The 12,340-nt window shown below is 43.6% G+C and overlaps 1 protein-coding gene across 5 annotated transcripts in view; it reads right to left on the reverse strand.

The window, feature by feature from the left end:
* Dlc1 (DLC1 Rho GTPase activating protein) overlaps positions 1 to 12,340 on the reverse strand; it is a 397,132-nt gene that overhangs the window by 190,909 nt on the left and 193,883 nt on the right. For all 5 annotated transcript variants that reach the window (XM_063234578.1, XM_063234579.1, XM_063234581.1 and 2 more), the window contains one exon: positions 5,141 to 5,174. In XM_063234578.1, the coding sequence (XP_063090648.1) occupies positions 5,141 to 5,174 (34 nt within the window). The remainder of the gene's footprint in view (positions 1 to 5,140; positions 5,175 to 12,340) is intronic.

The following is a 12,340-nucleotide window of genomic DNA, read 5'->3' on the forward strand; positions in this document are numbered from 1 at the left end:
GATAAATTTTTCTTTCTTTCTTTTTTTTGAGACATAGTGTTACTATGCATTCAGGCTGGTCTTGAACTCATTTTGTAACCAATGCTGGCCTCAAACTTGCAGCAATCCTCCAGCGTTAGCCTCTTGAGTGCTGAAATTACAGGCATGCACTACCATGCCTGATGTTAGATGAGATGAATTCTCAAATGCAACAGTCTATTGGATTTTGTTTTTGATAAGTCTCAATCAGTGGCTTTTAACTGGGGAGTCTCCAAGTCACTTATAGTAAGAGTTATTACTGAAAGTTATTGATTTATTCCAATCATTGACTTTCCCCCTGATAATGACATCTTTGCTTTTTCTTTCATTTTTTTGTTTGAATACTCACCTTGTGTGATGTATTCATTTTATTTGTTTTTTTTTTTTTTTCGGTTGTTGGTTTTGTTGTGTCTAGATATTCTTGAATTTTTTTAGAGTGATGATTTGGTGTTAATATATCTCTTATGGTATTCTTAGTTGTCGAATAGCTTCATTTCTCTATTAATTTCAAAAGACAGTTTTTTAAAAAATATTAGTCTGGGTTGAAATTTGTTTGCCTTTAGTACTAAAATGCTACACTCCAAGTCTCTTGGGCTTTAAATTCATGTTGAGAATTCTGCTGTAAACCTGATTAGATTAACTTTGCATGTTGTGTTTTGCTTTTCCTTGACAGCTTGAAGATTCTGTCTTTTTGGTGGACATCTAAGATTTGACTTGATGTGCTGTTGGGAGCTTCTTTTTTTATTATAGTTAGTTTGTGTTCGTAAGCCCTGCTTAGCTGTATGTTGAAATCTTTCCTCATACCTGGAAAATTTTCCATTCGATTTCTATTAGTGATTAGATTTTTTATTTTAGAAGTCCTGCTTTGTAATTTCTACCTCTGACTAGCCTTAGATTATTCTTGTTTGCATCCTCCAGTAGCTGTTGGGTGAATTTTTCTTGTTTTCTCATTGTTTTTAAACCTTCTCTGATTTTCTATTTTACCCCCAATTTCAGAAACACTGTCTTCACATCATTTCTGTAATTTATATATTTTATACAATTTTGTACCTCCAGTATTTCTTTTGAAAACTTTTTTGTGGAGTGTATGTTTTTGATAACTTTGTTGTTCATTTTTAAAACAATTATGGTTATCACTTCGTATGTTTTGTTTCTCCTGTATCTAAAACAATTATTTTATGTTTTACTGCCATTATTTTTGGAATCTATCAAGTTCTTTCCCCTTTATTATCCTTTTTTACAACTAGCTGGTGTAAGTATTTGCTTTCCTATCCATTGATGCCACTTTGAATCTGTTTGGAGAGTATTGGGAGATGTTAGGTTATATATATATATATATATATATATATATATATATATATCCGTAACATGATATTTCCATCACCATTCTTGGTGCCTGAAGTCCTGGGAGTGCCAGTTAGAGAGACTGTAAAGAGACTGGTTGATATGAAGATCTCCTTAGTTAAAATTTGTCTTCTAGTGCTGTGTTCAAGACTATTCTATGGCTATTTTCACCACTGCAAGTTTCTTTTTCTAACTTTGTTTTATTTTTAGTTTTTCAATTTACAGCAATTAGGTTGGATCCTATCACTATGATGTAAGGAGAGTATTTCTACTGTTTATAATAAAGTCAATAGAACCTAGCATACATCAATCATAGACATTAAAATTCATTTGGATAATGTAACTTTTTTCAATACCCCTTATAGCCTGCATGGTACTGGGATGTATAATCCATGGGAAGATGGAGAGGAAGGGTAAAAGGAAGGGAATATGTCAATGGGAAGAGAGGAAAATAAGAGCTATGTCAACAGGAAAAATGAAAATAGGAAGTCAGTTTCTGTTGGAGTTGTTTTATAGCTGGGGTAAAGGTTGTTATAAACAGGGATTTGAAGGAATATTTGTGTAGTCAAGAGCATGCATGCAAGTGGATGGCAAAGTGTTTAGAATCCGAGGGAAACTGTGAAATTGCTGGCACCTATTGATGTGTTTGTTGAAAGTTTTGTTTCATTCCTCTAAGGCCAGTTTTGTTAAGAATTACCCCGATACATTCTTAAATGGTACTGTTTAATTTGTAGCACTGGTTAATTTTTATTTGTTAATGCACTTACATAGTCCCATGTTATGTTTATGGCATTAGATAGATGGGGTTGAGGGAAGGCAAAAATGTGAGACAGTGAGGGTTAGACAGAAGGCCTAAAAGTCAGGTGAGATTTAAATAGGAGGGGAGAGAGAGCAGGAGAAACAGGAGACCCTGGGAACTTAACGCAATACAATCATACAATGCTAATAAAGAAGAACCAAAAGAAAGTATAAGAAAATAGAAGAAACAAATGCAAAAAAGAAAAGAAAAAGAACAAAAACCCTAGAAATGATGAGAGCCAAAGCAAATAGCTACAAAATCCAACAAACTGGCAAGGCCAAAATAACTACATTTACCAAAATAATCACATTTGCCAAAAGAAGCATAGAAAGAGGAGTAAAGCCTTCACACCATCGTTACAGCTGTAAACCAGTTCCTTCCCACAGCTCCTCTTCACCGGGGTTGCTGGCTTCAGTCAGCCATGCAGTTTCCTCCTAGGAGACATGGCCTAACAAAAGCCGTGGCTCTTCGCTCCTTTCTAACTTGTGTCCTGGTTTTGAGCCCTAGGTTTGCCCCTCTGCAGCTCTCCATGGATCCAGTTGTCTTGACCAGTTTGGAGAATAATGATTGTGAACTGCCACGTGACCTCCCTTCACAGGTTCTTTTGCTAAAGGCTGCTGTCCCAGGTTATGATTTTGTGTTTCAGTTCCACCCGCAGAGACCACAAGAGGACGCTTTGCTGCTCTTCCAGCTCCTGGAAGGAGCACTCTCACTGAGGTGCTCTCTGATTTTGTCCCGGACCTGAGGTTCACTTCCTTTTGCCCTTTGTGATGGGACATGGGCAACTGTGGCCAGGGCAGTGAGCGCTCCATGTGCTACCATGCTGTTGAATGTAGGAGAAATGGGCCGCTTATTGTTTTTAAAAATTATCTGTGTTGGAAGAAACTTCTGTCGCCCAGAGTCTTGTCAACTGCAGGCTCTGAGGATGGGGACTCTTGTGCATGATAATGAATTTATACTGCGTTCTGTTTTCAGTTTCTTTGAGTCCCTGGGTTGGAGTTGTTCAACTTTGCTGCATCCACTGGGAAGGATAGCTTGCTTGACTGGGGGCTTTTTAATAATCCAGACTGTCTCTGAGGGGCCAACTGGCTTTCTGTCTCAACCCAGCCCTTTCCTAAGATGGTATGAGTGCCAGGTTTGAGGCGGAGGAGGCACCCTATTCCAAGCATGAACCGATTTTCCCTCTTCTATACTCTAAATTCTGGATTTTAATCCAATAGATTATTTTCTTTGCTTTCATCCCTGCCTCAGAATCTTGCTTTTGTCAGCACTGAGTTGGAGGTTCTCACCACTGATAGTGTCCCCTTGCTCCACTCTTATAACTCATATAATTTGTGCCCACCACTATAAAAATGATCTACAAACATCGTTTGATTACAGATGATGGCTACTTTTCATTATTATTGGGGAGAAGAAAAATTTTCCACATAATGATAAGAAGCTGTGATTACATTATATTTACGTTCTGTTTCATTAGTTCTTGTTGCAATAATATTTTCAGAATACCTGAGAAGCTTGATAAAATAAAATGCTTCTTTCTCAAATTGAGGCCATTTAAGCAGAAGAGAGAGGAGGTAGCTTTTTGTCTCTGTATCTCCTCAGACAACATTTCCATTCCTTTTTCCTCCTCCCACCAGTCTGACAACTGATATGCAAGTTTTCTCCCTGGGGTATGAAAAAATTTGCTGATATTCTGAAATACAGGGACAACATTGCTCTGTTACATACTTTGTTTAAATTGCAGCTCATCTGGGAATTATAGAGAATGTCACAACTCAAGATAAAGTGGAAATTAAGCTACGGTTTTTTCTCATTACAGTACATATGCTCATTTTACTGTTTATTACTTGTTTTCACTAGATAGCAAGATCTGTTTAAAGATATAGAGTTTTGAACTGTAATTAAATTAATTTATATATGGAGTTAATTCTTATACTATTAGTACATTGTTGAATAAAGCACTTTTTTCTTCTATTGATATGAGGCCAGGTTAATATTTTTCTATGTTGAAGGATTTTCAACAATATTATAGAGTGAAGAAGTTAGGCACAGTCTTAACATGGAAGAAAAGTTATCTCACAGAAGGAGAAAACTATGAAAACTTGTATGAAAGTTATCTACAGTAAAAATAAAATCTCTAAAATAGAAGACAAACACCCTTAGCATAAAAATTATATCACATGAATTGCAATGCTTTAGTATAAGGCACTTAAAAGTATGACATCTTCTCACAGCTGGCACTACAAATTTTTAATATGGTTCTTAAATGTCACAAATGTCTATATACAAAATGATGTGTTTCAAGAGTTGTGGCCCTCCTTTAATCTATTTACCCTTTTTATGGTTTTATTACACAGAGCACATAAGACAATATCGAGATTTTCAAAGGCACATAACTCTACCAACGTAAGTTTAGTTTTTCATATTTCCATATTTTTCATCAATCCTTATTTTTCATAATATTGTTAGATATAATCAGAGCATGGAAACATAGTTCTTTTTCCAGTAGTGTTATTCATTTTTCTTCATACCTGTGTTTTTGATAATATCATATTGGCTTTAAACCTTATTTTAGTACTCTTTTTCTATGACTATTGAATAAGCTACATAAGATCCAAAAGACAATCCCAATATATACTAACAACCAAACTTCAAAGACCATTCCTTATCACATGGATCAGCATGAAATTCTTTTCCTTCAGAAAAAAATAAATTATAATTACAGTAAGCTTTAAGACTATAAGCATTGAAGTATTATACTAATGCAACATACTGTTATCTTAAACTTTATATTAAAACTAAATATATATGTATATATAAGACATTTGAGCAGAGTAGATTTTTCTTATCAGTAATTCAACAATCACTTTCTTCAGACACTGATGACATTTATACAATTTATATATTCAATGAAGTGTCTATTTTAAGTTGGCATTTTATTCTTAAATTGGTATGAGAGAAAACAAAATGTCAACTCACCAGCCTTTTCCTTTTCTGAAATACCAGAAGTAGCCTAAAAAAGGAAAGAAAAGCATAAAATTATGGCTTTATTAGAAATAAACATTAAATAAAATCACCAGAGGAAAAAAGAAAAATATTATAAATGTAGCAAAAATTAAACAGGATCTGACAATTAAAAAAAATCATGGAACTATTAGGTAAATCATCATGTCTGGTTGTGATAACTGTGAATTATTATGTAATTATTTTCCTGTCTGAAGATGGATTCAATATAACATATCTTCATATTATCTTTAAACTACAGTGACACGGAGATTGAAAGCTCTTTGACTCTGGGCAGGATTTCTGTAGTTAAGTATTTTTGTCTTATTTCCAGAATGAAAAAGAGAGACAGAGAGACTAAGATGGAGAGATAGAGACAGAGAGACAGAGAGACAGAAACTGAGGCAGAAAAAGTGGAGGAACAGAATTTTATTTTTAAGTCAATGTCTAGGCATTTCAAATTTCTGTCCTGTCCCTGATACTCTATATACACTTGAACAAACTATCTTACTTCCAAAATTGGGATTCTTACGTAAAACAAAGACAATCACATCTACGTTACTATATTGCTGAAAGAACAAGATGCAATAGACTAGAAGGCATAGGCAGCCTTCAGGAAGAAGATATGGCACTGTTTATTCTGTTTACTCTTATTGGCACTGACTGAGTGAGCTAATTCATTGGGAGGAAAGGTCCACTTCCATTTCCAGGGTTTGTTTTTATTTAAAATGAATTGAGTTGAGAATGGATATCTCAAAAGACTTAAGCAGTTCAACTATCTAGTTCTAGTCTTCGTGAATAACAGTAAAACAAATTAAGCAAGTTGAATTTCTGGTTCTTACTTCAATTATTCATGTGACAAAAATAAAATAGTGTTGGGAGCCGCAGCCCCGAGCCCAGTCGCCTTACTTGGCGGACATGAGGCCTGTAGTAAAGAGTAAAGCCTGAGGTAGATTACCCCTCCCATCGAGCACGTTAGTTTCCTGCTTACCGCGTAAGCAACCCGCTCAACAATATAGTCTGCCTGGCAACTGATGATGTTAGCCAATCAGCTTGCCTTGCTTACTTTAACATAATTGGACACTGTATCCGTATATATACTGGTGCCACCCCTGGGGGAGAAGGAGAAGCCCGGAAGTAGAAGCCCAGAAGGAGCCGCGGGGAGCGGACCAAAGGAGGCTTCGGCTGGGAGCGATCCCAGGGCAGGCTGTACGGAGAAGAAAAATAAAAGAAAAGGTTGTCCACTGCCAGACTTTGTCGTGTGTCCTTCCTGCCGGCCGGGAGCGACATCGACATTTGGAGGCCCGCACGGGGACTGATCACCCCCGAGACGTGACAGCGGACAACGCTCCAGTACAGAGCTGCGAGACAGGTGAGTTGGGGATAAGCCTGGGCTCTGGGTGGCGCGCACCTACAGGGCTTTTAGACTCCCCTCAGGCTCACGCGTAAGTGGCGGATTCCTTGGGCCTCACACGGTGAGTAACATATTAAAAGATGGGAAACATGCTAGGTAGCAACACTAAGAGCGAGGGTGGTTGTGGAGAAAGCTCTCAAGAGCTTACAAAAGTACGCAGGGTATTTGAGCAGGCCCAGTCGGGGAGCTCCCGAGAGGGGCCCGTCAAGGGGAACAAAGATGCTAAGGAGAAGGATGGGGCTCTAGCCTCGGAGTCGTCTGACTCCGAGGACGAGGGAAAGTTGAATGGCAAGGAGGCCAAAGAGACCAGCTGTCAGGAGCCTAAGTCGCTCGATAAGGAGTCGCAGGGTTCTTTCCCAGCGTTGCGCCGTGAATTGCGCTCCGCTCAACTTGGTCTGCGGAGGAGTAGGGAGCTCCTGAGCGCTCCCCGGCGCGAGAGGGAGGCGAAGCCTTCCGCCCCACCTTGGGGGCTGTTCCCGGAAGCGATCCCTCGCCGCGAGGCGGCCGCCCGGGAGCTCCCTTCCCCTTCGCCAGAACAGGAAGCGATGCACGGGCCCCCATTTTCCGCCCAATCATGGCCGCCGTCTTATGCTCCGCCGCTGGCGGGTCGGTATTTTTACAGGCGGCTTTGGCAGGGGGGACGTTTGTTTCATGAGGTACATCCACCACCTGGGATAGATAGTGGCCCCTACGGGATATTTCCTGTACAAGTAGCTATGGGCCAGGGACGTAATGCATGGGAGCCTTTTGAGATAAAGCAGATTAGAGAACTTAAAAATGCAGTTACAACCTTTGGGCCGACTGCGCCTTACACCATTGCCATGCTGGAGAACCTGTCTTCTGGGCCCCTCACCCCCGCGGACTGGATTCAGCTGGCAAAGGCGTGTCTGCCCTCGGGTAGTTACCTGGATTGGCAAGCCTGGTACGCAGAGTTCTCTGCAGAGCAGGCTGAGAGAAACGCCAGTCGGGGAAACCGGGGGTGGAACAAGGAAATGCTTATGGGAGAAGGTCGGCACGCTGATGATCAGACTCAGTTCCCCGGCGCTGTCTATGAACAAATCAATGCCATAGGGCTCCGCGCCTGGAAGCAGGTAAGTGGTGCCGGAACAGCCTCCTTGTGTCTTTCAAAAATAATTCAGGGTACCACAGAGCCATTTGTTGACTTTGTGGCCCGAATGCAAGATGCTGCCGATAAGATATTTTCTGATCCGGGAGTGGCTCGACCGCTGGTAAGGCAGCTGATTTTTGAGCAATGTACAAAGGAGTGCAAGGCAGCGATAGCTCCTCATAAGAACAAGGACCTCAACGCCTGGATTAGGATATGTAGAGAGATAGGGGGGCCGCTCTCCAACTCGGGAGTGGCTGCTCTCCTGGCCGCGGCTGTACAGCAGAGGGGACCTCGCGGGTTAGAAGGGGAATGTAAGGCTAAAGGGTGTTTTGCCTGCGGGGAGCCAGGACACATTAAACGTCATTGCCCAAACAATGCAGATGCTAGGCCTCGCCCTAGGAATGAAGAACCATATGTTTGTGGGCGATGCAAGAGGGGATCACACAAAGCTGAGGAGTGTAGGTCGGTCTTTGATGCTCAGGGCAACCGTATTTGTGGACGAGATGCTAGAGGGCCAAAAAACGGCCAGAGGGGGCCCCCTTCACAGGCGGGACAGAGACAGGACAGCTCAGGATGGCAGCCTTCAACAAGGGGCACCCCTGGGTCAGCAGGTGTGGACCTCAGTGTCGCCTCCAGACTTATATTAGTGCCTGATATGGGTGTTCAAGTGGTTGAAACCACCTTTAAGAGACCGTTACCCGAAAATTCCGTGGGTCTGGTGATCGGGAGATCCTCCACGGCCCTTCGGGGTCTTATAGTAGTCCCGGGGGTCATAGACTCAGACTACACAGGACACATTAAAATTATGGTTCAATCTCTTGTGGGTACTATGGTAATCAATAAAGGAGACAAGATAGCGCAGCTCTTGCTGCTCCCCAGTCTCCACAAGAGATTTCCCTCAAAGCAGAAAATTAGAGAAAGTCAAGGTTTTGGTTCCTCAGGGGAAGCCTTCGAGGGACTCCATATGACACTTGATAAAAGGCCCATGCTCTCACTTAAGGTCAACGGCAAGAATATAACAGGGCTCCTAGACACAGGAGCTGACCGTTCCATTATCTCCAAAAAGGATTGGCCTTCCAACTGGCCCACCAACACTGCAGATAACACGCTGCAGGGCCTGGGGATGGTGTCAGCTCCTCAGGTTAGTGCTTCAACCCTGTTCTGGTGCGATGAGGAGGGTCATCAGGGCCATTTCCAACCATTTGTGTTGCAGTTGCCAGTGTCTCTATGGGGAAGGGACATCCTCACTCAGATGGATGTCACGCTTACGTCAAACTGCTCCCCCCAGGCTAAGGATATACTCAGGAACCAGGGATATATCCCCGGCAAAGGCTTGGGCAATGCCCTACAGGGTCGGACATCCCCAATACCAGTAGAGAACAAAAAAGGTAGGCAAGGGCTGGGTTTTTCTTAGGGGCCGCTGAAGAAGCTCTCCTACCCACTTCGATCAAAATCACCTGGAGGTCAAATGATCCGGTTTGGGTACCTCAGTGGCCCCTGCCTAAGGAGAAGCTATTAGCCTTGTCAGAAATAGTCAGTACACAACTTAGATTAGGACACATTAAGCCGTCAACCTCCCCATGGAACACCCCCATTTTTATAATTAAGAAAAAGTCTGGCAAATGGAGGCTGCTCCATGATCTAAGGGCGGTCAACGCGCAGATGCAGTCCCTGGGGGCGGTCCAGAGGGGGCTGCCAGCTCTCTCAGCCATCCCTCAATCCTGGCCAGTTTATGTTATAGATCTTAGAGACTGTTTCTTCTCAATCCCCCTGCATCCAGAGGACACTCATAGGTTCGCCTTTACTTTACCCACCATTAACCAAGAAAGCCCTGATCTCAGATACGAGTGGATAACGCTGCCCCAAGGTATGGCCAACAGTCCCACTATGTGTCAGATTTACCTTGATTCCCTACTGGCCCCCCTACGGAAATCCTTTCCCAAGATAAGATGTGTGCATTACATGGACGACCTTTTGCTCAGCGGCAGGGACCCAGACATGCTAAATAATATGCTCGGCCAGTTGGTCGAGGCCCTGAGACAAGCTAATCTACATGTTGCCCCCGACAAGATTCAGGGAGGAGAAATGGTGACCTACTTAGGCGCGAAAATCTCCCCTATGCTAGTCTCTCCACAGAAGGTCACCATTAGGACGGATGGCGTTAGGACCCTAAATGACATGCAAAAGCTATTGGGAGACATTAATTGGATTAGGCCATATTTACATATACCAAATTCAGATCTCAAACCCCTGTTCGACCTTCTGAAGGGAGACCCAGATATAGCCTCCCACAGGAGGCTCACTCCTGAGGCAAGAGCTGCCTTACAGAGAGTGGAAAAAGCCTTAGGTGGGGCTACCTTACACAGAATTGAACCAGGGCGACCCTTTGATGTCTGTTTGCTACAGACTAGTCTACAGCCCACAGCGGTGATTTGGCAGAAAGGACCATTACTGTGGATACACCCTAAGGTCTCACCTGCAAAAGTCATAGAACATTACCCGGAGGCAGTCACTTCATTGGCCCTTGAAGCGCATGATAGAGCTGTCCAACATTTTGGCTCAGGACCACAAGCCATCCGAGTACCCTATACCGCCAGCCAGATCAAGACCCTGGCTGCCTGCATAGATACATGGGCCATTCTGAGATGTGTTTTCCATGGGGATATAAACAATCAATACCCTAAAGACCCTATCTTGTCATTTGTCACTCAGCACCCTATAATTTTTCCAAAGGTTACTGCCTCTGAGCCATTAGTCCCAGCAACTACAATATACACAGATGGCTCCAAGACGGGGATAGGCGCCTATGTGATCCTAGGCAAGCCCCCGGTTACCATACAATTTGAACCTGATCAGCCTCAGGTGGTGGAACTGCAGATCGTTAAAATGATTCTTGAACGGTTCTCAGAAGCCATTAATATTGTCTCCGATTCTAGGTATGTGGTCAATGCTATGCAAGTGCTTGAGACTGCCGGTTTAATTAGATCCACTTCCACAGTGGCTGGGCTGTTCCTGTCTATCCAGACATTGCTTCAGAACAGACACCATAAGGTCTTCACCACCCACATAAGAGCACATACATCCCTGCCAGGGCCTATGGCACAGGGGAATGCGGCTGCTGATACTGCCACTCGCCCGTTATGGATTTTTACCTTACTAACACCAATCGAGCGAGCCCGTGCCTTCCATGATAAGTTTCATGTCAATGCCAGGACACTAGCAAACCATTTCCATGTTTCCAGAGCAGATGCAGGAGATATCGTGCGACTATGTGACTCCTGTGCCACATACAAACCTGCCATACCGATGGGAGTAAACCCTCGAGGTTTGATCCCTGGTGATGTTTGGCAGATGGACATCACACATATACAGGAGTTTGGGACTCTTAAATATGTTCATGTTTCCACAGACACCTGTTCTCACGTCATATTCGCAACAGCAGAAACAGGTGAAAAAGTGTCTAATGTGATCAATCATTGCCTGGCGGCTTGGGCCGCATGGGGCAAACCAAAAATATTAAAAACTGATAATGGACCAGCCTATATAGGCAAAGCCTTCAATGAGTTCTGCAAAATGATGGAGGTTCAATTAAAACATGGTATCCCATACAATCCCCAAGGTCAAGGAATCATTGAGAGGGCTCATAGAAGCCTCAAAGAAATTTTACAAAAACAAAAAGGGGGAGTAGGCCAAGGCCTGGCCCCAAAGGCACGATTATCCATGGCACTATTCACACACAATTTTTTAAATTTAAATAATGATAATTGCTCCCCAGCCGTGGAGCACTGCAACCCTTCCCCCAACCATAAAGGGTGGGTGAAGTGGAAAGATGTCCTGACAGGACAATGGATGGGCCCGGATCCAGTGGTCAGCTGGAACCGAGGCGCGGTTTGTGTTTTCCCACAGGAATCGGGACGAGAACCACTGTGGGTACCGGAGAGACTGACACGGGCGACAAAGCCCTCGACTGAAGATCAGACCTGCCCTACCGGAGATCCATCACAGACCAACCAACAAGATGAATAGAAATAGCGGTAGCCCGAAATGGACAAGAAGATCCTCAGGCATATGCATGGCTCGCTCGCCTAGCCTACGACCGAGTCTAGGGACGGTGAGCTTCCCACACTCCTCCTCTAAAAAATTATGATATAGCAGGGTAGGAGAGTCAATGACGGGTAAGAGCGTACTCCCCCGGTGCGACTCAACCTAAGCCAGGCCCTACCCCATCCTGCACGTAAGCCGCTGGACTGTTAGATGCTGCCCAGGTCTAAATTTCTCTCCGAGGGGATTTCTTTACGGAGAGGAAATGAGTGCAAGCTTGTGTGCATCCAGGTTCCGTCCAGTTTGTGCCTGGCCCTAGAAAAAGGACGAGGGCCTCAGGGCCTTGGCAGACCATGGGACGGCCGACCAGGGTCTAAGCCAAGGACCTACGGTGGGCCTACGCATAGGGCATAAGCCTCTGCACCCAGTCCAGAAAGGGCTACGATGCGCACATTCATAAAAAATAAAAAAGGGGGAGATGTTGGGAGCCGCAGCCCCGAGCCCGGTCGCCTTACTTGGCGGACGTGAGGCCTGTAGTAAAGAGTAAAGCCTGAGGTAGATTACCCCTCCCATCGAGCACGTTAGTTTCCTGCTTACCGCGTAAGCAACCCGC

Source organism: Cavia porcellus, unplaced genomic scaffold (assembly GCF_034190915.1).
Source record: "Cavia porcellus strain 051 isolate PalLab524CR breed Dunkin Hartley unplaced genomic scaffold, mCavPor4.1 scaffold_24, whole genome shotgun sequence".
NCBI classification, from domain to species: Eukaryota; Metazoa; Chordata; class Mammalia; order Rodentia; family Caviidae; genus Cavia; species Cavia porcellus.